This window comes from Crocodylus porosus, unplaced genomic scaffold (assembly GCF_001723895.1).
Source record: "Crocodylus porosus isolate Cpor-Errol unplaced genomic scaffold, CroPor_comp1, whole genome shotgun sequence".
Classification (NCBI taxonomy): domain Eukaryota; kingdom Metazoa; phylum Chordata; order Crocodylia; family Crocodylidae; genus Crocodylus; species Crocodylus porosus.
This window is the reverse complement of record NW_017728948.1, coordinates 43,678,758-43,706,096: the sequence shown is the minus strand read 5'-3', so window position 1 is coordinate 43,706,096 and position 27,339 is coordinate 43,678,758. Positions and strand designations below refer to the sequence as shown.

General features: G+C 42.9%; 1 protein-coding gene across 1 annotated transcript in view; it reads right to left on the bottom strand.

Annotated features, from left to right (window-relative positions):
• Window positions 1–24,249, bottom strand: part of NWD2 (NACHT and WD repeat domain containing 2) — an 84,655-nt gene extending 60,406 nt beyond the window's left edge. Inside the window, exons 1-3 of the mRNA XM_019552578.1 lie at window positions 24,221–24,249; window positions 23,426–23,591; window positions 12,689–12,805 (exon numbers count right to left, since the gene is read on the bottom strand). Of these exons, the coding sequence (XP_019408123.1) occupies window positions 12,689–12,805; window positions 23,426–23,591; window positions 24,221–24,249 (312 nt within the window). The remainder of the gene's footprint in view (window positions 1–12,688; window positions 12,806–23,425; window positions 23,592–24,220) is intronic.
• Between the last annotated feature and the right edge of the window lie 3,090 nt (window positions 24,250–27,339).

The window sequence follows — 27,339 nt, the reverse complement described above, 5'->3', positions numbered from 1 at the left end:
GCTGGGGTCATTTGACCCCAGTATTCTTTCCTGCCATGGCAGGGGGTCAGACTAGATGATCTGCTCAGGTCCCTTCCGACCCTAGAAACTATGAACCCCCCCCAAAATGGTGCTTTACTTTAAACTCAGTGCATTCATATACCGAACCCACTGCATGCCCAGAAAAGGCAGCAAGTTAGTTGGACACAACTTGCCCAGTGTCTGTATGGATTGGGTGCATTTATGGAGCTTTTTGAGGCACTTTTATTGCATAGCTGACTGAATCAGCTATGAGATAAAAGTGCCGAAAAGCCCTGCTGAAGCACTCATGTACTTGTCCAGCCACCACCCATCATATTGTGACCACAAGTTTTAAAAAGACACTGTCAATAATATTCTGTTGTGATATCAGTATAGCCTTTTCTAGTGTCTATATTGCCAACTCAGAATTTTATCATAAATCTTGTGGTATTTAGTGTATTTTCTTAAAGCCCTAGTTCCTAGGGTAGGCTTATATTAGCTTACATAAAAGTTTATAGCCCACATGAATAGGAAGAAGATATTGAAAAACATGCACCCTAAGAGCTCAAAAAAGCTGAAAGAAAACAAAAAGACCACATTTTTATAATTTTTATATTAATTTGCTGTTTAGAAGCAAGCTTCTTTTTGAACCTTAGGGACTGGCAGTACTGTAGTGTTTTAAGTAGAGGTGAACTCATACATTGGTCCAATATCAGATCAGTACAGATACGAAGAAAATTGTCTATATTGGATATCGGCTGATGAGGCTGATAAATGCCCACGCTGCGCGCAGCCACAGCTCAGCATGGAGAAGAGCTGGCAGCGTGGATAGCTGCCTCCAGCTGGTAAGTTGGAAGGGGAGGGGGGAGGGAAGGGGGGGGCGCAGATCAATGCTCCCTGCAGTGAGGGGGAAGGGGCAGGTGATGCTCAGCTGGGGTGGGAGAGGGGCATGGGACAGAGATGCGGCTTGTGGGGTGGGGGTGGCTCCCACCGCTGTTTGCACCACTGCTTGCACCCTGGGATGGTGAGGGGGTGCCCCCAGATCTACATGGCACGGGGCAGGCTGCACCCGCAGGATAAACCCAGAGCCGGCACTGTGTAGGGCTTTTCTTGTCAGGGGCTGGGCTCAGAGCAGGCTCTGGCAGTGATGGGAGGAGGCTGCAGCCACCCCAGATATCACCACTGCTCCACTCCCAGCCTCGTGCCACGAACCACTGCAGCTCTGGCTGAACACCCTGCCTCTACCCAAGCACTGGGAAAAGCTGTGGCTGCACCTCCGTCCTGTGGCTCCGCCCCCCACCTGGACAGCATCTCCTGCTGCCTGCTCTCTCACCATGGGAGGCATTGATCTGCACCCCCACATACCTTCTCCTTCCACCACACTGGGCTTTATTACCTGGAGGCAGCTGTATCAGGTATCAGATCGGTATTGGCCAATATGCCTCCTTAAATATTGGCTACTGGTATCAGCCCCCAAAATCTCTGTTAGTTCACTCCTAGTTTTAAGGTATGGTAAAATTACTTGATCCTTAAAAACTATGAGCCTTTGAAAATATAGAACCTGATTCTCTGCCACCTTTATCTATTGTTCAGTCAAGTGAGTACAGTCAGAGCAGTTATCGGATCAAAGCTGACTTCACGGCTGTATACTGCTGCATCCTTTGTCTGAATGTACAGTATCAGGACCATGGAGCAACACTAAAAGTATGTTTTGCCTCAGGTACCATATATCTAGTTGAGCACTTAAGTACAGGAAACCCTTGCTATATGCAGGTTCGGCATTCATGGTTTCAAATATTCACGAATGCTGAACCTGTATCCTAAATATACTTACAGGAGCTCCTCAGGAGCTATGTGCTTGCTGCCACAGGGCTCTCACCACTGCCGCCGGGCTCTCATCACCATCAGAGCAGCTGTACCCTCCACCCAACTGCAGATAGCATTCATGAACGCAGTGCCTTACTCACGGATTTCACCATTCACGGAGATCACAAGGATATATCCCCCGCGAATGGCAAGGGTCTCCTGGAGTTTACAAATTCAACCATTAGAACCATGTGTAAAGATCAAAGGAAAATATCTTTTTTTCTAAAAGGTAAATTTTTTTCATTGAAAAACCTTGTCAGCACATACTCTAAAATGACAATCATACTGTGTGTATTAATATATTTTTAGAGCAAAGGTTAAGTTTAAAAAAAAAAAAATCACAGACCACAGGAACCCTTTCCACCCAGCACAAGAAAACTTCTTCTGGAACTTAAATTCATATAGTACTACTCGGTAGGATTCTAGGTAAGAGAGGTCCTTTGCAGTCATGAAGAGAGCACAATGAAAACAGGATTACTTTAATATCCTTTTCGGGTTCACTTCCTATTTTTTATCACTCAGATCAGATATTTTAAACATATTAAACAAATGTTTAGAACTCATAAGTTGGCATTTTTTTCTTAGTCTGATATCACAAGACAGGCACACAAAACCACAAAGAAGCACTTGTGAAAAATAAAGCTAAAGACACTAGTTAATTCAGTTTAACAAAATGCAAGTTTGCAAAAGAAAAAAAAGATTTAAAATTAAAAAGTGGATCTCATCCTATGGGGACCACAGATAGTTCTGCAAGAGAAAAGTTCAGTGCAAGTAAACCTGGGGGATGACTTTAACAAAGCTATTTTATATACATAGTGCAATTACGTTTTAAAAAAGATTCTTAGTGTTGGAAAAACATGTTGCGACTGGGCCATACAGGTGTTCCTGCTCTCTTGCTGAAGAGCTAGAGATGCCTCAAAAATGAGCTCTCAAGCCAGGGGGGTTAGAAGGTCGCTCCTTAGGTTGCATTGATATGCTGACCACCCTTCTGCCAGGGAAGGGGGAAAGCTAAAGGACTCCCTTTAATGGGTCAAGCCCTGGCATCTGTGGAGCTCTGGGCCAAATCTGGTTTCTACAGGAAACCCAGGATGGATAGAGCCATGGGGGAAATGCCCTTGTTCCTTGGACAGCTCCAGGGTAACCCCAGTTTGTGTATGTGGCAGGAAGCAGCTACCATGGGTCACTCCTTCCTGTGGCTTCCCAAGCCCCCATCCTGTGCACATGTCAAGGTGACTCCAGTCTACACAAACCGTAAGAGGCAGAAGCAGCATGGCTTGGCCTTTCTGGGCATCTCCAGGATGGGTTGAGCTGTGGAGGATGGTTCCTGCCAGTCAGTTGGGAGAGGGATTTCCCTGCAGCTGGATCTGTGCTGGGAATATCCAGAGATAGGTTAAACCATATTGCCTTTGCTTCCTAATCTTTGTATTGCCCTGGCCTATGCTGGGGAGTTGGGGACAGTGGTGGACAGCAGGAACAGTGTGGGTACTCTCCAAGTGGCAGCAGGGTCTCCCCAGAGCTTCCTGACAGTTCACTACTGGGCTATTGGGAGCCAGAGGTCTCCATCCTTCTCCCCTTCTTGGGCCAGGGAGTGCAGAGGACTGTGAGATTGTCAGGGTTCCTCAGGACCTCAAGAAAAGCATACAGCTGTTCAAACCAATGACAGAACACTGCTTGGGAGTAAAAGCTTCCTACTTGATGTAATCTCATTTTTTCGTGGAAGAACTGGTTTTCTTATATTTTTCAAGCTTTTACCTGTTCTGTGGAGAGTGGGAGAGAAACAGAACCTCCACGTCTAATGCTGTCAATCTAGCACGTTGCCAGTGACAAAGATCCAAGTTCACTTAAAAAAACTAATGTTACAAATCTCAGCTTTTGGAGCCTGCTGGTCAAACCTAACAACATTGTTTTGTCTCAGTGAAATACAGGATTTGATCAGTCAGCAACTGCAGCATGAGGTAATGCTATTCCAGTCTGACAATTATATCACAAGTGATTACTTAAAGGTTGTCAGGGGAGGTAAAAGTGCTCCCCTGGCAGAGCAACTGGCAGAGCAAATCAGAGACCTGGCTGATGATCTGTATTGGAGAGGTGAATGAAAGGAATCTGAGAGATTTGTAGAAACTGTTACTGCACCAAACTCTATTGGAAGAGGTACTGATAGGCCAGAGGTAAGCAGTGCAATGAGAACTGGGAATAAGAGGTCCTCTTTTGTGGCCATGAAAGCTGTCCTTAGAGAGATGCCTAAATCTATCACTCAGCTTGATTTGACTAGGGTCCAGTTTATTTTTACCAATTTCCACTCCTGGCTGTATGGAGCAGGGGCAGAGGCCACTTATCAGCATCACTCCCCACTCCTTGGTGCCCAGCTAAAAGCTGGAGATTTTACCCTCTTACAAATGTTACTGAATTAGCAGTAGCTTTTGGCTAAGCAGCAAGGGGAAGAGGAGCAATGCTGACAAGTAGACCCTGTCCCAGCTCCATGCAGCCAGTGTTCAGACATGGTGAGCCCATGCTGAGGCAGGTAAGACCCTGGAAAAATCTTTTTTCCTTCCTCCTGTTTTCCCAAAGTATGCATTTTATTCAGGGAGCAGGGTAAAGCATGTGGTAATTCTAAAGTTGTTGTTCATAAAATGGTCAGAAATATTAGCTGCTGAAAGTATGTTTTATTGCGTTGTAACAAAGGGTTGTTTCTAAATTGTCTATCTATGCTAACCATATGTCTAGGATCATTTTCATAAGGATGATCCTGCTTTGAGCACATGGTTGGACTAGACTATCTCTTGGGCTAGGGACAGACATTCAAAAAGTCCAAGCCTGAATTGATTCAATTGTTGCAAGTTAGTCTAACCTGCAGAGAGTGACCCAGTTTCCAAGTAGGTAGACATTCCCTTTTATTCTGAAAATGCAGGCACATGCCTGCAGTCACTAGAGCAGCCCTTCCCTTCCACAAGAAAGCTGAGCTGAGGGTGGGGGGCATGGCTTAGCCCCCACAGGCCTGAATAAGACTGAGGTGTGGTTTAAACTCCAATCTTGGCCTGCAAGGCTCAGAGGATGGGGGGAAGAGGGAGTACCTTCTGGGGGGCGGGGGAGAAGGAGGATGAGGAGGGGAGAGCTTTGCTCCCCCAGTGGGGAATCCCTACACACAGGGCTGCCCGGCATGGAGGGAAACTCTTCCCCCTCCTCCCTTTTCCCCATTGCCATGGGACTGGGAGGGGGGCTCAGTTCGGTGCTGGGGAGGCTCTTCCCCCTTCTTCCCCCTGCAGCTGTGGGGAGGGGAGGGGGGCTCTGTGAGGCTGCCTGGCCCTGGAGGGGGTGGCTCTTCCCTACACTCCTCCCCCCACTGTGGGGCAGGGGCTCTGTTCAGTGCTGAGGGGGACTCCTCCCCCTCCTTCTTCCTCTCTCCTGCCCCTGCCCACATGGGGTGGGTTCTGTGTGAGGCTGCTTGGCCCCGGAGGGAGACTCTTCCCCTTTCCCCCCCGGGCACGGAGTGCTCTGTTCAGTGCTGGGTGGGACTATTCCCTCTTCTCCTCCTCCTCCCCCTGCCCCCCACTCCTGCGGGGTGGGGAGGGGGAGCTGTGTGCAGCACTGCTTGGCTTAGCTGGGGTATGGGAAGCAGCTTTAATGGAGCCACAGCTGCTGGGGGTGACCCCATCCCCATGGCCTGGACCGGCCTCACTCAGCTGCATGATGGGTAAGCCTCCTGTCTGCATTCTCCCTTCCACATCACACAGAGTCCCCCCTTCTCCACCCTGGGAGGAGGAGGAGGGGGGAGACTCCCACCTAGCAAGAATAGAGCCCATCCTCCCTGCCCAGTGGGACAATCGACTCGGCATGGCCCCATTAAGGTGAAGGTGGCAGAGAGAAGGGTTAATTCCTCCATCTGTCCCTTCTGTCCTGCAGCCAGGGTTTGCTGGCCCAACGGGCCACCACCACAGCCCCCTCCCGTCTTCTCCCTGGTAGACAGACATACCCCGGCTGTGGTGGGGGAAGAAGGGAAGGAGGGAAGAATTAAACCCCTCTCTTCCCACTTTGCCTTAATGGAGCCATGCTGCCTGATGTCTTGCCATGTCCTGTCCCTGCTCTGGCTAGAGAGCAGAGGGGCAGGGCCAACCCTGCTCTGGAGCAGAAAGCAGAGCCATGCCCAGAGAGCATGCTGGAGGTCTCTGGTTTAACTTAAACCAGGAAAGGGTCTGGGACACATTGCATAAACCAGTATGAGCCAAATCAGATAAGTCTGATACTGCAGTCAACCAGGTTTATCTCAACCTGGTATCAGCCATTTTGAAACTGGTTTATGTGCACTGAAAGTCTGTTCTGTTACAGGTTTAAACCAGTTTCTGATCACTTAAACCAATTGATGTATAATGTCTGTCCCTTGTCTTGAGGTTTAAATCTCCTTCTTCCATCCCTACTTTTCAATGATTCCATGATTTTATATTTCAAAGAAACACTGAGTGATGGTTGGTGTTTTGAATTCACAGCTAATGGAAAAGCTACAATGTTAACCTGGCTTATTTAGGTCAAACGAGGAGAAAAGTTAGAAAAATGAATTCAGAAAATTGGAAGAAGCCCAAGTCTCAAACTAAAAGAAGAGAAAAGGCAGAGGTCTGCTCTGTAGAAATTCAAGACAACATTTATCATCATTACTGTAATATTTAATACTACTAGTAGTATTATTGTTGCCACCTAGCCCTAGCTGAGGCCAACGGTGCTAGATTCTGTATAGGCAAAGTAATGAGGACAGTAATGAGATAGCCTGCAATCAGCATGACAGATAGATGCAAGAGATGAAGAGGCTCTTGCACAGATGCAAGGGATGAAACTGACAACAGTTTACTGGAGCATATTATAAGGAAGTTAATTTGCAAATATTTGAGGAAGGAAAGACTGAACACAAGCAGTCAGAGTGGATTTACTAAGAACAAATCATGGCAAACAAACTTGATATAGCGTATCTGGATTTCAGCATGACTTCTGACAAAGATCCATGTGACCTTTTCATAAATAGCTTGGAGAAATGAGGGCTAGAAAAAACTACTATAAGGTGGATAGACAACTAGCTTGACAGTTGCAACCAAAGGGGAATTATATATGGATCCACATCGGCATGGCAGAACGTTCTGGGTGGAGTCTCTCAGAGGCCTGTGCTGTTCAACATACTTATTAATGATTTGGATTCTGTAATCAAAAGCTTCCTGAGCAAGTTTGTGGACAACATGAAACTGGGAAGGACTGCAAACACACTAGAGGAAAGGAGCAAACTTCAAAAGCGCCTTGACAGCCTCCAAAAGAGACGGTTGAGGGGGGATCTTGTGGCCTGTTATAAACTAGTCAGGGGGGATCAGCAGGCATTGGGGGAGTCACTGTTCCCCTGAGCACCGCCACGAGTGACCAGGAATAACGGTCACAAGCTGGCAGAGGGTAGGTTTAGGTTAGATATCAGTAGGTGCTACTTCACAGTCAGGGTGGCTAGGGTCTGGAACCAGCTTCCAAGAGAAGTGGTGCAGGCTCCTACCCTGGGGGTGTTTAAGAGGAAGTTAGATGAACATCTTGCTGGGGTCGTTTGACCCCAGTATTCTTTCCTGCCATGGCAGGGGGTCAGACTAGATGATCTGCCCAGGTCCCTTCCGACCCTACACACTATGAAAGCTGGGCTGGAGCTAACGTGATGAAGTTCAATACTGACAAATGCAGGGTGCTACACCTTAGGTAAAATCAAATCAAAAACACAAGTACAAATTGGGTGACATGGCTGGATGAAAGCACTATAGATAGGGCCCTACCAAATTCACAGTAGAAGTAAGCTGTCCTGTGGCTCCTTTAATCTTGCAGGTTCCCCTGCATGCCCCTCTGCCACCAATTGGTAGAGGGGCCCTGCTTCTGGCTCACTCCTGATCAGCAGGGAAGCAAAAACTGGTTTTACACATGGCACCATTTGTATCTTCCCACCCATTAGCAGCAGGGCTGCTGGGGCCTCTTGGCCAATTGGTGGTGGGGAGGTAAAAATGGCACTATGATTTAAAATGTGATGTTTGCTGCCCTGCCAATTCGGAGAAAGCTGCAAGTAGGGCCCCTTCACCAAGTGGCAGGGAGGCATGTGGGGGAACCTGCACGATTAAAGGAGTTGCAGTGCAGCCTACTTGTGCCATGAACTTAGTAGGGCCCTAACTGTGGAGAAGGATCTAGGAATCTTGGTAGATTACAGACTTAATATGGTCTGAAGTGTAGGTAAATGTGTTTTTTGCCCTGAATCAACAGAAGCAAGACAGAGGAGGAGCTGATAGGGTGCCTCTTTACTTGGCATGGTTAGGCTGTACCTAGAATATTGTGCACAATTTTTGGCTCGGCATTTTAAAAAGGACATGGAGACATAAGAGAGGGTATACAGGTGGATGAGAAAAAATGATAAAGGGCTTGGAAGGCAATCCATATGAGGAAGCTTGATGAAATAGGCATGTGCAGCTTGTGCAAAAGATGCTTGAGAAGGGACATGACAGCAATCTTCAAACTTTTGGACTAGGGACAAACATTCAAAAAGCATGAGCTTGAATTGATTCAATCTTTGTAGGTTAGTCTAACCTGGCTAGGCTGAACTGGTTTGTAACCATACAGACATCCACTCTGGACTGAAAAAATGCAGGCATATACCTGCACTGGCTCAGGCTAGAAGCTGGGAGGGGGCACTAGAGCAGCCCTCCCTTCCTTCATAGTCTTCCACAGAGCTAAACGGAGAGGGGCAAGGCCAGGCCATGGTAGGATGCCCTGACTAGGGTGGGGTCCCCCATCCTCGAGTTGATAACACAGCATTTAGCACCCCATCAAGAACACAAAAGCCGTTCTCATTAGGGAGGGATGCTGGGGCACTCTGGTAGAAGTTACACCAGGAAGGGGTCTGGATATTTCTAATGTCTGTCCCTAGCCCAGAGGTCCCTTCCAGCCTTACTTTTCTATGTTTCTATGATAGAAGGGCAAGGTTGGCCTTTACAAGTGAGAGAAATAGAAGCAGAAGCCACAGGTCAACACTGCTCTAACCCAGGGCTGTCCAATTGGCAGCCCATGGACTGTATGTAGCCCCTGAAGGATTAATTTGCACCCCCAGGCTCTTGGTCTGGGTGCCTCCCATCATTTGAGCTCCTGCCACTGCAGTCTCTCCCTCTTTCCTCCAGTTTTTGCTGTCTGCTCCAGCCTGGGGTGGGGGTGGGGATGGGGTGGGCAGAGGAGGAGACACAGCCTGCAAGAATAAAGGAACCTGTAGCCAAGAGATATGGGAAGAACCTGGGAATCTCACATATGCAAGAGTGCTAGCACAGTGTGACATGGGACAGAGCGGGGATGCTATATAATGTGTATTCTGAGGGGGCACTGGCATGGAGTGGGTGGTAGGCAGTATTTGCCACAGTGTGGTAGGGAACACCACCTACATGGTATAGCACTGACTGAGGCGCAGAGGGTGTATGGCTGGGGGCGCCTGCAACAATTCAGAAGTTGGACCATCCTTGTCTAAGAAATGTCACAGACAAGGTTGCTTTGTAAGCATCACGAAAGGGGTAGGCTCCAATAGACCAACAGCTTTTGCATCACAAAATTTGTTTTCTATTGCTCAGGTACAGACAGAAACCCATTATTAACAGTTATCTACAATATTCATCTTCATTTTTGTGAATGTTAGTGAAACTATGGAAACTTAAGCCTTAACAACATAGGGGATGGAACAGAACTAAACATCTGAACTGTTTCTCTCTGGTACCGTCAACTATGGAAACTCAATCTGATCATTGAGCCGATTTCCTCCACCTGAGCTTTTCAATTTGACAAATGGTAAAAGATAGCCATGTCTTACAGATATCTGTTGGAGCACCCTCCATAAGCATATCCTGAAGATTTCATTTGAGCAGGAGTGCATTTAAGATTTCTTAAAAGTTAACTTCAGACATTTTTATGTTGTATGAATGTCCCTTTTGCCATGTTCTTTGTTTGCAGGTTTTTTGCAACTTTGCTTGCAAAATTATTTTAATTTGGCCTTTTCATTTTAACAACAGTTCCTTGTAGCGCTAATCTAAGCAATCTTTCAAACTTACTCTCCCAAGCTATTCTCATCGCCTTTCTTCACTAGCTGCCTTTCAGTTTCACTCCTGTGGTTGTGCGTAAAATCAGGAATCTGGTTCCTTATTAAAGCCTTTCAGCTCTTGTGCGTGGGGGAATATTCTGCAAGTGACTCATTCATAGGCAAAGCTAATATAAAATATTATATAACTGAAGATTTCAAAGAGACATATTGGTACCTTGTGCTGACCTAGAGTAACCTGACAGTTGTAATAAAATTAATGTGGAGAGAACATAAAGGACAGAACTGTAATAGGTTATACCAGTCACTTTTCATTCCCATTCTTTGAAAACTTCTATGAGACACTGCAATAATTAAATCCTCACAATTCAGTACAACTTCTTTTAACACTTGGAGTGTGAAAATTGTGGAAATGATTTGATATGGATTAGTCCTGAGTAGCTGAAAATTGCTGGACTAAATTTAAGACAGGGAGAGTCTCATTTTGGTCCAGTTTATTTTAGGGAGGTCTACTCTGGTGTACTTATAACAGTATAGTCACCCAGTGAATCTTTCTCTGATGTAGACAGGGATTCTATCTGTCTCTCTTCACAGAGGCTCTTTATGTCAAAATTATATGGGTTATAGCCATAAACACAGGTAAAGAGTTTTTACTGTGCTTCTCCTTAAAACAGAAATGATGGAGCCTGAACCATTCCACTGTCAGGTCCACTAGTAGCATTATTATAGTTTTAATTCTGTGACTGTACAAAACAAAAATGCTAAGGTATGGATAGTTCCCTCCTCCACTCTATTCCATTAACATGTAACAAAAACAATAAACCAGAATTTTTTTTTGTAAAAATGGAGACCTAAATCAGTCAATTAAAGGCAAATATTTCCTGGAATAGTAGTCAGAAACAGTCATTTGGAGACAGTCACCTATGAATGCACAGACAATCTTATTTATCTTACACATGAGTACTTTCACGGACTCTCACCCCATAACGAGTTCACGTACAAACCTACCTGCATCCCAAATTGTTTCACACCCTTTGTTTCATATGTCAGGGTTAACACATGATGTTTTAATCTAAACAGCTTGAAAATCAATTTCTGGCTATGCTATCATACACCTATCCTCATTACAATTAACTCAATCTACCGAGAAGTGTTAAAAGCAGACATGATGCTTTAAACAGTTGGCAAAAGGATACTATTATTAGTCCAAAATCAATATATTGTTACTTCCAGACCTAAGATTAATGTAATCTGTGCTATATACTGATCTGTCCCCAAAATATTCTCAAGTTACCTATGTGCTTGTTAAAATAAAGTACAAATATTTCTAAGTACCAGAAGGAAATAAAACTTTGCACTTAAAATTCTATTCTGTACCGTATAATTAATGTGAAACCAGCGACAGCAACATTCATTGTGTATGCTTCACTGAAAAGAGAGAATTAATACTAGGCAGGATTTAAAACTGCTGCAGTCTACTTGTAGTGTCTTTCTCTTATTGAGTTCAAGATAAACTTCATGGCTTCATAAATTTAGATTGCCACAACTGAAGATACTATATTAGATGGCAAGAGACCATCTATTGAGCTGGATATAAAAAACAAAACAAAACAGGGACAGTCATGAAAAATACCATCTCTTACACAGAAAGGACCATATCTGGTTTTATGAGCCAGTGTTTAAAATGTATTTAAGTTCATCACTTATGTCTAATGGCAAGAACCAGTGAGGATAAATACAGGAATTATCTCTTGTTGCCAGATAGCTTAAAATTCAGGAAAGTTGCAGACTTCTCCTAAAGCAACCCATCCTAGCAATAGCGAATAATGGTAAGTTAGGGCTAGGAAAATAAATCATAGATTTCGCTGGTTGTTACCAATCTGCTCTTTTTTTGAAGTTCAAATCAAACGAATCAGTTTCATTTCCTAGGCCTGCCAGACCAAGCTGGAGAAAGTGGCTGCGAGTCTCTGCTATTCTCTGACATAATGGTGCTCAGCCTTTTGGATCCATGAGCCAGAGGAGTGGTGTGGGGCTGGTGCATGGGCCTGATCAAGCTCTCTGTGCCAGGATTAAGCCCCAGAGGCCTGGAATTGGATCATGTACTGGGATTGGGCCCTGAGGGGCCAGTGGTCCTCCTGCATGCCGAAAATTGGACCCTGGGGCCTGATGACACCCCTGGCTAGCCTTGTACACTGAGATTGGGTGCCTGACCCAGCACACAGGGTCAGGGGCTTCCCTTTCATCTGCAAGTTTGGCAGCAGGGGAGTGGTACTACCGGTCTTCCACTGTCAAATTTCTGGACCTGTGGGGATCCCTGCAGATTGTAATACATGCAGCAGTAGGCTACATTTGGCCAGTGTGCAAGGGGTTGAGCACCCTTGCAGTAATGCTTTTCTTTTATAGCTATCCCCTTGCTGGCCAACTAACATACTATATTTTAGAGAAGCATTACCAATTAACCAACAGAGGCCTCTGTAATCAAGATGAAGCCAGAAGCCATGGTAACGCACTACCAAAATAACTGGCTATGAAGGAACCACTCTCCTTACTGATTCCTGATTCCCTATTATTTGCAGCATCCTATTATTCCCCATGGGGAAGCGTTTAAGACATTTCAGTAAGCAGCACCAAGAAATACTTTAAATATATATATAAAAAATAAGTATTTTATAGAGAAAAACTTTTAACTGCACTTCAGAAGCTAGAATAGCAATCAGTATATTTTGTTTTAAAGTATAGCATTATTTTTATACCCACAACAAAACATGGACCTGCAGAAGTTTTCAAGCAATCTTCTAACAGCTTCATACGAGTCTTCTGGAGCTCAGGACTATCCCATTCTTCTGTTTCTACTCCCCAGTACAAGTCTATGACCTGGAAATCAATGTATAAAATATTGTTAGTGTATTCTTTACTGCATTTTCTATCTACATAACATGATGCACAAAAACTCAAGAGATTTCTTTTTCTCTTTGACAGTTAAATTGAATTGCATTACAAAGGCAACGGGTTCTATTCAGAGATGATGCAAACCTCCTGTGTGATCTCTGGCAAGTCAATTTATCTCTGCTTCGTAACCCAGGGTTTTCTCCTTTTAAACTTTAAACTCTTTGGTATAAGACCGTCTCTCACTATCTGTTTGTACAGCTCTGAGCACAGGGGGGTCCTGACTTCATGTAAGGCTTTCAGGTGCTCCTGTAATGCAAATAAAGACATAAAGGAAAGACTATGGGTAAAACCTTGGCCCCAGTGAAACCAAAGGGAATTTTGCCAAGGACTTCAATAGGGCCAGGATTTTACCCTTCTGCCTTTCAGATCAACAGATCAATCTACCTTGTGTTATAACACAGAACAAAAGGTAGAACAGGGTTATATATTGTAATGCCATTCTTCTAATGTTACTATTCTGTTATTCCTTTACCTTTTGCTGCTTTGTAAGCAAAGACTTTATGAATATATAAAGGCAGATATTTTGCTGTTCAGACTTTAATTTGTAGCTACAACTTCAGTTTTACAATGTTAATAAGATGCAAGAAAATGCCTGCAAGAAACTGGCATAAGGCTGCTAAATTTATTTAAAGCGATTAAGTGATAAAGTGTGGTTTCACTACATATTTTAACTTGAAAGGATGGAAGTGTCTTTATTACAGAAAATTTCACTTAAAGGAACCAATCCAAATGTCCGTATTATTTAAAATAAAATAATGGTGCATCATGCTGAGATTTTCTTATGCCACTGTAAATTAACACAAAAATCTATTATCAATTATAAACAAGAAGCATCTAGTTTTTATAATAGTATGGAGTGATGGATTTGGTGCCAAATTTAAAAAAAATAAAAACAAACATTGGGACATGCCCATAACTGTTATTTTTATATGCATTCTATGCATTGTTGGCAGTACTTGGAGGTCATGATCAAGTAGGAAGCGTATGGCTAGATTTTGTCTGAACATCTATGATAGTCATTGACTTGTGTGGCAAGCCATATGGGGAAAGGCTGAGGGATCTGGGACTCTTCAGCCTGAAAAAAGAAGGCTGAGAGGGGACTTGGTAGCAGCTTATTGCTACATTAAGGGCTCAGTGAGCACTGTTCACCAGGGCACCCAAGGGGAAAACCAAGAGTAATGGTCACAAACTCCTGGAAGACTTGTTTCAGGCTCAACGTTAGGAAAAACTACTTCACATCTAGCGTGTCTGGACTGCGGAATAAGCTCTCTCCGGAGGTGGTGCAATCACCTACCCTGGAAATCTTCAAGAGGAAACTGGATGGTCACCTTGCTGGGGTCACCTGACCCCAGATGTCTTTCCTGCTTGGTCCAGGGGGCTGGACCCAATGATCTTCCAAGGTCCTGTCCAGGCTTACTATCTATGAATCTATGGAAAACACACTGTAAGGTAGATAGAACTTGGACTGTAAGAACTAGCACCATCTAGTTAAGCCACTTGGAAACAAGCAAATATTCAAGCTTAATTTTACGATCATAGAAGAGCAAGGCTGGAAGGGACCTCAAGAATTCATGTAGTCCAGTCCCCTGTTCAAGGCAGGATCATCCTCAAATACAACTATCCTAGAAAAAGTGTCTGTCTGACCTGGAATAGTGCTTCTACAACTTCTCTAGGTAGCCTGTTTCAATGCTTTGACCACCCTCACAGTCATAAAGTTCTTTCTAATCTCCAACCTAAATTTCCTCTGCTTCATGCATTCCACTAGTTGGTTTCAATGTGACTAGTTGTAATAATCAGGTTGCATGCATTTGTCTGCTGCATCAGGGCCAAAATACATTTTACAAAACTCTTTCCCAGCCTTCTGTTGGAACAGGAGACTTCTTTGCAGGCCTTGCCATCTCACACTTCCTCTTCTCTCTTTGATTTTCTCTCTTTTTAAGTCTCATCAGAAAACATCTCTTTGCTTCCTTTTTTGTTCATCTTTCCCTGCTGGTTTATTTTTATGGTTTTATTACCAAACTTGATACTGTATTTGTCAAATGCCTGAATATCTGAATTACATATAAAATAACTTAAATATTTTAATTATAAATTCTCAGCTCCAAAAACTTCTGAATTAACAGCTAGAGGAATTTATTGTATAATTCAAGTATTTTCTCAAGTGTCAAAGCCACAAAACTCAAATAAGAAGTAAAGAGAACATTGTGGCAAAAGGTGTGTTGTGCATCTTTCCTACGTGTTAGAAGAAGTGATAGAAAACAAGCTGGGGGAGGACCTTCTCAGCAGTGGAAAGGGATTTCAGAGTCATAGTTGACACCAAGATAAACATGAGTTGTCAATATGATGAAGTGATAAGCAAAGCTAACCACACCTTCTCATGCATTAGCAGGTGCATGATGAACAGGTCCAGGGAGGTGATACTTCCCCTCTGCATGGCATTGGTCAGGCCACATTTGGAGTACTGCATCCACTTTTGGGCGCTGCACTTCAAGAGGAATGTGGACAACCTTGAGAGGGTTCCGAGGAGAGCCACCTGTATGGTTAGGGACCTGAAGGCAAAGCCCTACAAGGAGAGACTGAGGGACTTGGATCTTTTCAGCCTCCACAAGAGAAAGCTGAGAGGTGATCTTGTGGCTGCCTACAAATGTATGGGGCAGGGTGCAGCAAGGAATAGGAGATGCTCTATTTACTAGGGCACCCCTTGAAGTAACTAGGAACAATGGCCACAAACTGATGGAGAGCAAGTTTAGGTTAGACATGAGGAAGAACTTGTTTACGTGAAGCATTGCCAGAATCTGGAATGGGCTTCCAAGGGAGGTGGTGCTCTCCCATACTTTGGGGTCTTTAAGATGAGGCTAGACATGCATCTGGCTGGGGTCATCTAACCCCAGTGCTTTTTCCTGCCCTGGGCAGGGGGCCAGACTCAATAATCTACTGAGGTCCCTTCCGACCCAAACATCTGTGAATGTATAACTTTGCAGTTACGAAACCAGCATTTCTACAGCATATAGAAAAACCTCCTGCAATTTTAGGATTTTGTCTTTATTGTCTCCTCACTCTGTAAATCTTACCTTGCGTCTTTTACACAACACAAATTCATCCCGATTCATTACAGTGTGGTTATCACTATTAATGAGACTAAGTGCAAATGTCACCTTCCTAATCACATCTGCTCTTAGGTGTTGAGTCATAAAATCTTTTATAACAGATAGAGAAAGCCTGAAAATCTGCTTTTTCATAATTTGGGTTGTAGGATGAATCTCTGATGCACTGAGCTTCTATGCTATATTATTCTGGATGTTATAGCATTATAACATCATTATTTGGGTGTGTTCTATTAATGCTTTATGAAGCATCATGAACAACCTCTGTAATATGTTTGGTGCTTCATCTTTGCCCCAGGCAAACAAGAATGTGCAATGGCATGCTTTGGTGAGTTTTGTGTTGATTTTTTTAAATACACATATGCAGGGTGCTATATATCTGTTAGGGAAGGCAGGTCAAAGAAATTCATGCTTAGAGCAGGGCATGGTGAGCTTTGTGTTTGTCCTTAATTGCTGCAGGAGTGTATTTCCCAAGAAAGATCTGTCAGCTGAGCTTTACTTTACTGTGTGTGTTCCTTCTGAATATGGCAGCACTTAATGAGACTTCACAAGTGCTATACACAAGTGAATGCTTGGAGCCATAGTTATAATTGGATAATTGGGTTTCACTCACTTCATTTGCCTCCAAAGATCCTCAGAACTCTGAGAAGGAAAATACAGGTGAGGGACAGCGTATTTGAAGAACTGTACTTTTGAGTAGAGAGAAAAGTTGTTGACCCATAAGTGAAGTTAAGGAGCTCTAGGTGTTTTCCTTATGCCAATACATTATCGCCGTTTCCGTTTTGTTCCAGGGTGGAAGTGGTTCTCAGCAAGTGTGGCTTTGATTTATGGGAACGCAAGCCACCTTTTATACAGGCTAAAAATGAGAGCAGTGTCCTTTCACAGCATCTGATGAAGTAAGCCACGATTCAAATAAGCTTATGCCATACGTCTCTGATTAAGTCAGTCTACAAGGTACAAACCTATCCTGACTTCAGCAATTACATGGCCATTTCTTTGTTGAAAACTGAAACAACAGATGGCACTGTTCATGGTAAGGATCAGGAGTGGAAGGCTTCACCAAGACCTAGTTTGGGTAGAACAAGACGGGTTTCCTTAGGAATGTTTTAAAACACTGATCAAATAATTGATTAATGAGGTGTCATGTTTATGTCTCTGTTAGAGCAGAAACAAAAATCCAGGAGAAAACCATGAAAAAATTCAGACACAGAGGATGCAATGCCCTTAAAGAGGTAGTAGTAACAGACCTCATTGGGGCACCAGACTGGCTGTAAAGTGGGCTTGGATTTCTGAACAAGGAAGATGCCTCCTGCTGCTTGTTCTTATAGTGTTCAGGGAAACAGGACATTAAGCACATGTTTTTTAAATAAAAAGGATGCATTATAGAAACATCTGACATGTATAATAGAAGATGAAATGTAAGTGAAAGAAACATACAAGGCCCGAAATATTGGCTAGCTGCTTGGGCCATGGGACAACAGTCTTAAATGATAAATCTGGACAGCAACATTTTTAAATGATAAATCTTCTGAACCCACAGTTTACTTCTCACTGGGAGACATTCAATCAAGTCTTGTACGACTGTATTGACAGTTAGAAAAATGGGAAAAAAACCTCTAGAATAAATGCATATGTTTTATTCCTCATAAACATCCTTCCATCACAGTTGTGATTGAGGTCTTCCATATCCTGAATAGTAACCTATAACAAATTTCCAGAAATGACTTTATACCTAATAACTTAGTAATTATATATACAAATGATTGTATATAACGCTGCACACATAAAATCAAAGGCATTCTTTTGAACAGTTGCCCTAACATCTCCTAAACCATCACTGAGAGCTGGTGTAATGCCATCATATTCTAAGTTGTATCATGACTTCACAATATCTTGTTAGAACATGATTCTGTGATGTTGCACTGTAATGTGATGATTCTTTGTCAACAAGTTACAAATCTAACAACACAATGTTTGAAAAAAATGGTCTTGCAAGGCAAGCTGTTACAGATGTCATCCCTGTGAATGTACAAAGAATTTAGAAAAAGCGATTTATGAATTCTTTGCATTGCATATAATAACTATGCATCTATAGAAATAACAGACTAACAAAATAACTATATCTAATGCTATATCTAATTATTTGTATTGGAGAAAATGGCAGGTGTTTTGCCATTATTACCCAGTAATATTGCCAAAAGGGGTTGGAGATCTGTTGTTCTGTATAAAACTGGTTACCCAAGTTTGACTGATTTGGGTCTGTTATAACATCATATATTTTTTTAATGCTTTCATTCATCAGTCAGTGTTCTCCATTTCCTTTTCCCAGTTTCTGTCAAAACACCCCCTACCACTTTTATAGGTCACTCAGTTTCTTTTCCTTACTAGTTAAAAGAAGCTAGCTTTTTATTTCATATATCTTTCTGTATGGTCTATTATCTCTCTCAGCTGTTGAAATGGACAATGTTGTAAAATTATTAACAAAGTAAGCGGCCTTTTTGTTCAAAGCTGAATGTCTCCATTTATCAGACATCTTTTTTCCTACCATTTTGTCCTGTGTACAGGAACATGACCCTTGTGAATAGCTGAAAATTATCCTGAGATAATGTTTCCAAAACAATCAGTTGTTCAGTTTAACCCCCTACTCCCCAAACAAACATATTTCTCAAACTATTTAAGGATATAAAATGCCAAGTGTCCTGGATCTTTTTAGCTTATTTTAAGTCTATATCTTAAACAAAAATACAAATACAAATGCCAGCTTTTCAGAAACATTTTCTTAAAATGTTCTAGTCTGGAAAAAAGAAAATCTACTAAACAAACAAATGCAGAGGACTGGCTAATAAATTCAGTCATATTTCTCCACATATGGTGATGTCCCACAGGAGTAGCCAACAACTTTAGGAAGCCTGACAGATCAGATGTTTTGCAACAACTGAGACCCTGTTATTGGTAAAGCCAGATGACTCAAAGAAAACTGGAATGCTGACTACATTAGAATGAATTTCATTTATGTCATGATTTATCAAATAGATGGTGACTTGAGGATACCCTATAGTATGTCACTTGTAGGTCTGTGCAAAGCTTCGGATTGCAATTCGGAGGCCAAATCTACAAATCCAAATTGAATTTCTAGAAGCTTTAGGCTTTCCAAATTGATTTAGAAAAGATTCAGCAATAGAGTATAATAGGGAATCAATGAAATATCTGTAACTTTGTTGTTTTTTGAAAGGGTAAAAGGCAAAGTACATTTTTTTTGATCCATCCAAGTTCTGTATATATTACGGGAATGAACTAAGTCTCCTTCTCTCTATCTGGAAAGTCCCTGCATTTCACAGGCACTACTGTAATCTAATGAAAGTAATGATGATGGTGAATTTACATGTTAGAAGATAATCAAAAAATAAACATTTTCCCCACAAATGCTACCCCAGAACCACTCCAGAATACTTCCTTATTTTTAAATTTTTTGCATAACTTTACATGTGAAGAGTAATGTGAAAACTAAATTTGACTCCTCAATGCCTCTTAGGGATCCCCTGCTTTTAAAGAAATTCAAATCAGATAAATCAACTTCTCTGCTTGTGGGGCAGATCACCACACCTTCTCCTATATAAAGACTTTCCTGGGTTTTGAGACTTATGGCACTCAGTCTTCAGATAATGGTTGAAGCTATAAAATAATATTTTTTATTTTGTAAATACTGACCAGAGGAAGCAGGATTGCTACTTATCCTTCTCAGCAACCATATTCACTGATTATTACTAAAGTAACAATTGTAGTCTTGCACTTTGTCACACTATAGGTATTCTGATATTTTTATCATATCAGGACAATATAGCCCACCTCAGGATTCATTTTTGCTTGCAAGTATGGTGTAAAGGCATTTTGTTATATATAAAGGAGATGTTAGTTTATTTTGTTCCCTTTTTTTTTTTGAGGTGTCTCTCCAGAGATAGCTGAAGAGTAAGGCAGATAAAAAATCTGGATAAGTTAGAAAGCATCAGCATTTTCCCCGAATATCACAGGGGATAGTAAAAGAAGAAGTTGGTTTTAGTAATTAATACACTCTTAGCATTCCCTTCCTGCAGTAACACTACTGAGACTGTCCAAAGAGATGATCAGCTGGCATCCTTATGTCAAGTTGCTTCAAAACCATCATCTAAAAAAATTTAAAAAATCAAAACAATGCTATCTTTACATGCAAAAAAGGCTTAACAACTCCATTTTGATTCAATAGAATTGATTATAGAGTGTGATTAAAAAACTGTTTTGATATAAAAACAGCCACAATCAAAATTTGTTGCTCAATATACATGCAGAGCTTTACATACAGACTGCCTTAAAAGCATTTACCATGGTTGTTACTAAAGACAGTGCTGCTTTGTTTTGTAAAGCTGACCTGCTGGGAAAGCAGTGGCACAGCTTTGTGTGAATTTAGTGCTGAGGATGCCTGAAGATTTGGAGTTGTATTTGTCTGTAAAATTAATTATATTTTTTATAATAATTGCACATGTTTATTCCTCCTGCCAGAGGCTCTGGTCTGAACAGTCATTCACTGGCTTCAATAGGGGCTGTGGAACTGGAGAGAGGACTTCATCAGAAGAACTGTCTCCACCTGGGTGAGCTGGCCCTTTCCACTACATAACATGCAGCTGCCCTCCTAGAAGAGAGGGCTGTGAGGCTAAAGACGGGGTTTCGGTTAGGACTCAATCTGCAGCTAAAGGAAGGGAGGGCAATTATTTTGGGTGGAAGGCCACTTACCAGGTTTTGACAAGTGGTCGAGGGCCGCAAGGGTAGACCTACCCTTTGCCAGGGTGGGGCCATCTTGAGAGCAGAAGTCCCACCCTCTAACCCCTGACCTTTGCCACCAGGAGTCCCTCCCCTTGTCCCCAGAAGTACTCCTTTTGGCAAGGGGATTTGCCATCTCAGAACCAGAAAAATACCAAATTCTATTCTAAAAATCAACCATTTACTAAAACATTCATTAATTTGATTTCAAAAAATATTTTGTCCTGATTTAGATGTTTGTGTAGTGTATATAGAGGTGATTGTATAATAGCTTAAAATGAACTCTTACTCTTGTATGTTGTGGGGAGATGTGGGGGCATGAGTGCGTGTGTGTGGGGGGGTGTGGGTGGGTATGGGGAGGGAAGGGGCTGGGAAGTGTTGTGTCATGTGTGGAGGGATTGCCCACAGCCCCCCTGCAGCAGACAGAGCCCCCCACACCAGTGCTTCTGCAAGCCTGGGCTCCAGGCTCCTAGCTCCAGAGCACCAGTGCGAGCCCCATGCTGCCACTCACCATCACTTCTCGCTCCATTTGTCACTGCTACCCTTCTTGTCCCCGACTTTGCTGGTCCAGCAACATTCCAGCTGCATGGCTGAGACCACAGGATGCAGCAGGAGTCAGACTGGCCTGATGGGCAATGCAGAGCAGCCAAGAATCATGGGGGCCAGGCTGGCTCCTGCTGCATCCTTTGGTCCTGGTGCAGCTGGGAACCAAATGGGGTGAAAAGGAACAGCGGCAGTGGTGGGCCAGAAATCAGGGAAATGGCAGCAGCAAGTGGCGGGGAGTGTCAGTGAGCAGATGTGAGGGAGCGCAGGGACAACTGGGCGGGAGCACGGGGTTTGCAACAGTGTGGGCTGAGGGCAGGGTGGCCTGGGCGCTATTGAGCTAGGTTGGGCTGCACCAAGGGGGAGGAGAGAGTCAGCACAGCTCCATAGAGCCCCTGCCAACCCAGGTCCCATGCTCCTGCCACCCCACTCTGGGCTCCCACTGGCACTGAAGCACAGGCTCCACACTCCCACCCAGCTGTTGCTGTGCTCCTGCACACCTGCTCACTACCACCCCTCTTCCTGCAACCACCATTTCCTGCCCACCACCACAGCACTTCTCTCCACCCCCTGCCCACTGCTCCAGCACCACGTGGTTCCCGGCTGCAGTGCCAGGACTGCAGGAGCTGGCCTGGCTTGGCCCGAGGACTGGGGTGATCGCACGTGATCCTCTGCCTCCCTCCCCCCTACTTATCTGAATTTCCCTCTCTGGCAGGAGGAGGTGGGAACAGCCCCAGGGCCCCAGGCCAGAAGCTTCTGCTAGGCAGAGGCTCCCAGCTGGGGGTGGGAGGGGAAGCTGTACAGGCCTTGATGCTGCAGCTACTGGGTCCTGCTGCCCCTGGTGCCTTGTCATCTTTGACACGCAGCCAGGGGCAGATAAAATATTAAATTTTCTAAATTTTTTAGGGGCTCTGCAGGCTGGATAGAACAGCCTGCAGACTGTATTTTGCCCAGTCCTGAGCTAAAGGTCGCTGGCCACTCAAAGTCTGAAATGGGTTTACGTTTTTCATTTTGTCTGTTTTTAAGAGCTGATAATTTATGTAACCTTTGGCTTCTTTTATGTCATTTCTATTTTATTTTATTATATTGTTTATTTTTTATGCAATACTTGGCCTCTTTGTCAACACCTGTTTATTAGCTGGGTGCTAAAGATTCAGTGTCTTAAAGAAGGGATTCCTAGGTCTGGACAACAAGTTTGTAACACAGAGGTCTTGCCATTGTAAATATGATCTTTAGCTATGACTTCAAAAGACTATTGGCTCAAAGACTTAAGGCCAATGGCTCAGTAAGGTACTTAAACCCATACCTAACTTCAAGTAAGTAATCCCAGTGACTTCAAGTGTAACTCTTAACTTCTCCTTTTCAAATCAGATCTAATTCATTGCTGTTATACAACAGGTGAAGAAAAGCCACTTCTAAAGATACAGGGAGAATTAATTATTTCCTGGCTCCAGTAAATTAATGTTGAGAACTTTGCCATCGACTTGAAATGGAGCCAGGATTTCATATCATGGCTCTCCAAATCTGGACATGATCATTCAAGAACTCTGGGTATTTTTACAAAATATTCTATATTTATTTCATTAGTAATCAAGACTTTACTACTGTTCCTCTCAAACACCATTTATTGTTTGCTGGAGGAATTTTTAAAAAAAATGTGGTGCAACTATTGTACATACTATGTGGATGCTGTGACTTTATGCAGCTCAAAGTAAAACTGATAATAATACAGTTACCATTTATTAATAATTTACTATTTCCAAGTGTTATCACTGGGCTGTATACATATCTTTGGAGAGAAAATGTCTGTTTGCTCTAGGTTCCCAGCCAAAAAAAAAAAATTCTAGAACATTCAGCATTTTTTCTTACTTGTCTTTTTATTAATACCAGCCGAATTCACTCAAGATGTTTTGACCACATCAAGTTGACAAATTTCTAATATAAAGTGTATGTTACTTATTCTGCATATGCTTGTATTTTGCCAATGTTTAAATCAACCTTATAATTTTTCAAAATAAAAATAAACCATTACATATGTTTTAAACATAGATAATTACCATGCTATTTTTGAAAATTTATCATAATAGAAGATTACATCTCAATCTACCTGAAATTCCAGCCCGTAGTTTTCCCTGCAGAATTCTCTCAGTTTTGGATACACATGTTCTCTGAGTGCATTTCTTTCAGCTATAGTGTCTGCGGTGGGAAAAAGAAAAGGTGTTGTTAACAATATTTGAATGAACTCTGTTCTTTTAAACCAGTATGTAAATTTCCTAAAGAAAAATCTATCAGTTTTATATATGTTAAATAATCTGCACTTGAGTGAAAAATCTAGTGAAGGAGTTTAAATTTCCAAACTTTATGTTCTTGTACACTATGTTTAATGTAAAAATATGATTATGATACTTAATACAGAGCTGAGTACATTTTTAGTAATCTAGTATATTTCAATAAACATGAATATTTCAACTGGACTTTATATCACTTTCAGGGAGCTGAATTTTGGTTGACAACAACATCTACAGAACAGAGTATGTACAGACATTCGGGTAGATTATGGAAGTTTAAAACGGCCACCCAATCTAAGGTGAGCTGGGATGGAGGGGCTAGTGGGAGGGCTTGGGGAGCAAGCAGGGTCCATATGGCAGATGGTCGGGGGGTCTGGGAGTACTAGCAGGGGAGTTTGGGAGAGATTGGGGGGCAGCAGGCTCTGCGTTGGGGGTTAGGTAAGCACGCAGGGTGGATGAGGTCTGGGAAGGCTTGGCAGGATTTCGGGGGCAAGTGAGGTTCCCTCCCCCTCACTCAGGACCAGGGGCTATTTTTATCCCCCCCAAGTCCTCTCTCCAGACAAATAGCCAATCTGGTAAATCAGTCCTTCCCGATCCCACCCACCCTGACTTACTTTGGTCGACTCCCAACATGGGTCAACATGGGTAAAACCTGCATAAGGAGAGGCTTGTGGGATGGAAAGCTGGGGGGTGGGGTGAGAGGGGGTGGTGGCTGGTCTGTGGGGATGGAGGTTGTCCATCTGGGGGTGGGGCAAGAGGCTGGGGGGCTAAAAATAACCCAGTGCCAGGAGACAGGTGGATAGGAAAAGAGCAGCCCCAGGGCTGGGGCCAGCAGCTGGGCTTTCCTAGTCCTAGTGCTACACTGGGAACTGAACAGAAGTTCAGTTAGATGGGTCTTGCTTGCCAGACTTGAACTAAGTCAGACTATGTTTGAGGTACAGTTAACTTAGAGCAGGCTGGTCATTTTCAGACCCATATAACCTTCCTGAACTGGTGTACAGTTTGCACTTAGATTGACCTAACTAGGGATCCAAGTATAAAGTCCATACCTAGGCAAACTAAGATCAGGTGGCAGTTTAACCTCCCGAAACATCTGCACGTACCCAGAGAGAGAGAGAGAGAGAGAGATTGTAGTCTAGATTTAAAAAAAAATTCACATACAAATCAGTTTTATTGAATTAAGAGCCAAATAGTACAATCATATTGCTAAGTTTTTTTTATTATCTTAAGAGAAGGGATGAATTTAACATTTTTTTGCCTATTTTACAATCTACCTGATTTTTTACTAGTAAAAAAAATGCACCAATCTTCTCACATGTTGCACATCTCTTCTTATGCAAGTATCTCGGGAAAATGTTTTGATAATAAAAACATTACCAGGTAAGAAAGACACCAAGTTGTTACCAAAAGTTCTAGGTGTCCCAAGTAAATTAGGATACACTTATCAGTTAATAATTACTATAGGAACAACTGATATATTGGAGCTAAATTAGATTGTTCACCAGTAAGGAGCTACATGGGTAATCTGTTTAAGCCTCTCAATCTAACATGAAAACATGCAGTTTTACAGATAGGTTTGTTTTGGGGTCAGAACTGGTTCAGAAATGCACGAAGGGATTACATCAGTACAAACTTATTATTAGAAACAAAATATTATATACCACTGAGTCGGTGTTCCACTTAATGAAAAGTAACAGAATATTCATGTATGAAAAACAAAGTACAGCTACAGCAGTTAGAGCAATAGCTATCTGTCTGCACTGACATGAAGGAGCCAGTTTAAAATTGATTTATCCAATCCCATTATTGTTGCAAGCTACAGATGTCCCTACAAATCTAAAAATATGCTGTGTTTACCGATGCCACAACTGTCATACATAAGCTGATTCTGATGTCCATTTGTACAATCATGGACAGAGATTTAAACTTTTCTAGATTCTGTGACAGTTCTTGGAGAGTTTGGACTTCATCATTTAGTTTAAAAAGGTAATGTTCACAAAGAACTCTGAAATGCTATGTAAATTTATGCTAAGTACTATAATCTTCTTACAGATAAATGTTAATGTCATCCAATGTTTAGTTTTATTTATTATAGACTATGAATTAATCATTCTGCTGCTTACTCTGTGAAAAATATTTTTGCAGGAAAATTTCTTATAGGGAAAAATGGCAACATTTGCTGTTATTCCTTTAGAGATGATGAACTAGAGTTAAAATATGGTATACATAGAAGCAGATCTAGGATTTTAAAACAGGGGTACAGATGGTGGCGTGTCCCACTCCTTTGACCCCATTGACCAAATCCAGACCACAAGACTTTTCAAAGGCTGGGCAACCCAACTCTGGAAGAAGCTGGCAGCTTGTCAGTACAGCTGCCAGAGCCATCCAAAGACCCCAATTCATTGGTGGACAAGGGTGTGTATGGATAGGGAACTAAGTAGCCACAACTTTCATAGAAAATTAGGTTTGAAAGGGACCTCAGGAGGTCATTTAGTTCAACCCTGTGCTCAGAGCAGGACCATCCCCAACTAGATCATCCCGGCCAAGGCTTTGTCTAATTGGGTCCTGAAATCCACCTTTCTGAGTAGCCTGTTCCAGTGTTTTACTACCCTCCTAGTGAGAAAATTCTTCTTAATATCTAACCTAAACTTCTCTTACTGGAACTTGAGACCACTGCCCCCTGTTTGGTCATCTGCCACCACTGAGAACAGTCTACCTCCATACTCTTTTGAACCCCATGTCAGGTAGTTGAAGGCTACTATTAAATCCCCTCTCAGTCTTCTCTTTTCTAGATCCCCTGGGTTAAGATGCCATGATAATAAGCCCTGTGTATGCTACACAGTCAAAGTCTTGAATGCAGTACGCATGACTGAACCCCTCCTGGATCTGCCCTGGTCTGAATAGGTATAATTCGATTAAAGTCAGGATAGTCCAATTCCCTTCCTCTTTCTTTACTCCTTTATTACCTTTTCAATATGAGGCCCCCACTACACGGTACAGGTGTTATGCAATTACCTGGAGCCCAGCTACATGTGCAAAGTAGTTATATCACACAATAAAAAGCTCCAAACAGCTAAAAAGCTAGACTTCATAAATGTGTACTAACTTTATAGCTGATTGCTACTGAGCTTTAATCTGCACATGTGGCATTGTCTCCTCTGTGGCTGGGAGCCCTGTCAGCTGATGGGACTCCCAGGTAGAGAAGTACACCATAACCAGTGTAAAAACTCCTAAGCCCTAGGGATCCCAGCAGCTGCAATCCCCAGGGTCTGGGGGTTTCCTGCACCCCTGAGTCCTAGGAATTGTGAGAACTGTGATTCCCCAGGGTCCAGGGGTACATGGGGCACCCCTGTGGCTGGGAGCCCCTCAACTGAGGTGCATGGGCTCCTAGCTGTGGAAGCTTGCCAGTGCAGGGGGGGCCTGGGATCGAGTTCCCCCTACACAATTAATAAGGCGTGATGGGACCTAGTCTGTGATCCTACAAAGATACCTCTTGCCATGCATGTGTTGAAGGCAGGAGGCATGATGGTGTGAGTTGTGCATTAGATCCCATCACACCTTTAGCTTCACATGTAGAAGAGGCCTAAAAGTGGCAAGCTGTCCTGCCACCTTCATTCTCTATGAAACTTGCACCAAGATGGGAAAGGGGTTCTATAAAGGTTTTAAATGCATATCTCCATGATAAAGCCAGCTACCTACAAATTCCTTCTGCATAGATGTCTAAAAGACAGGA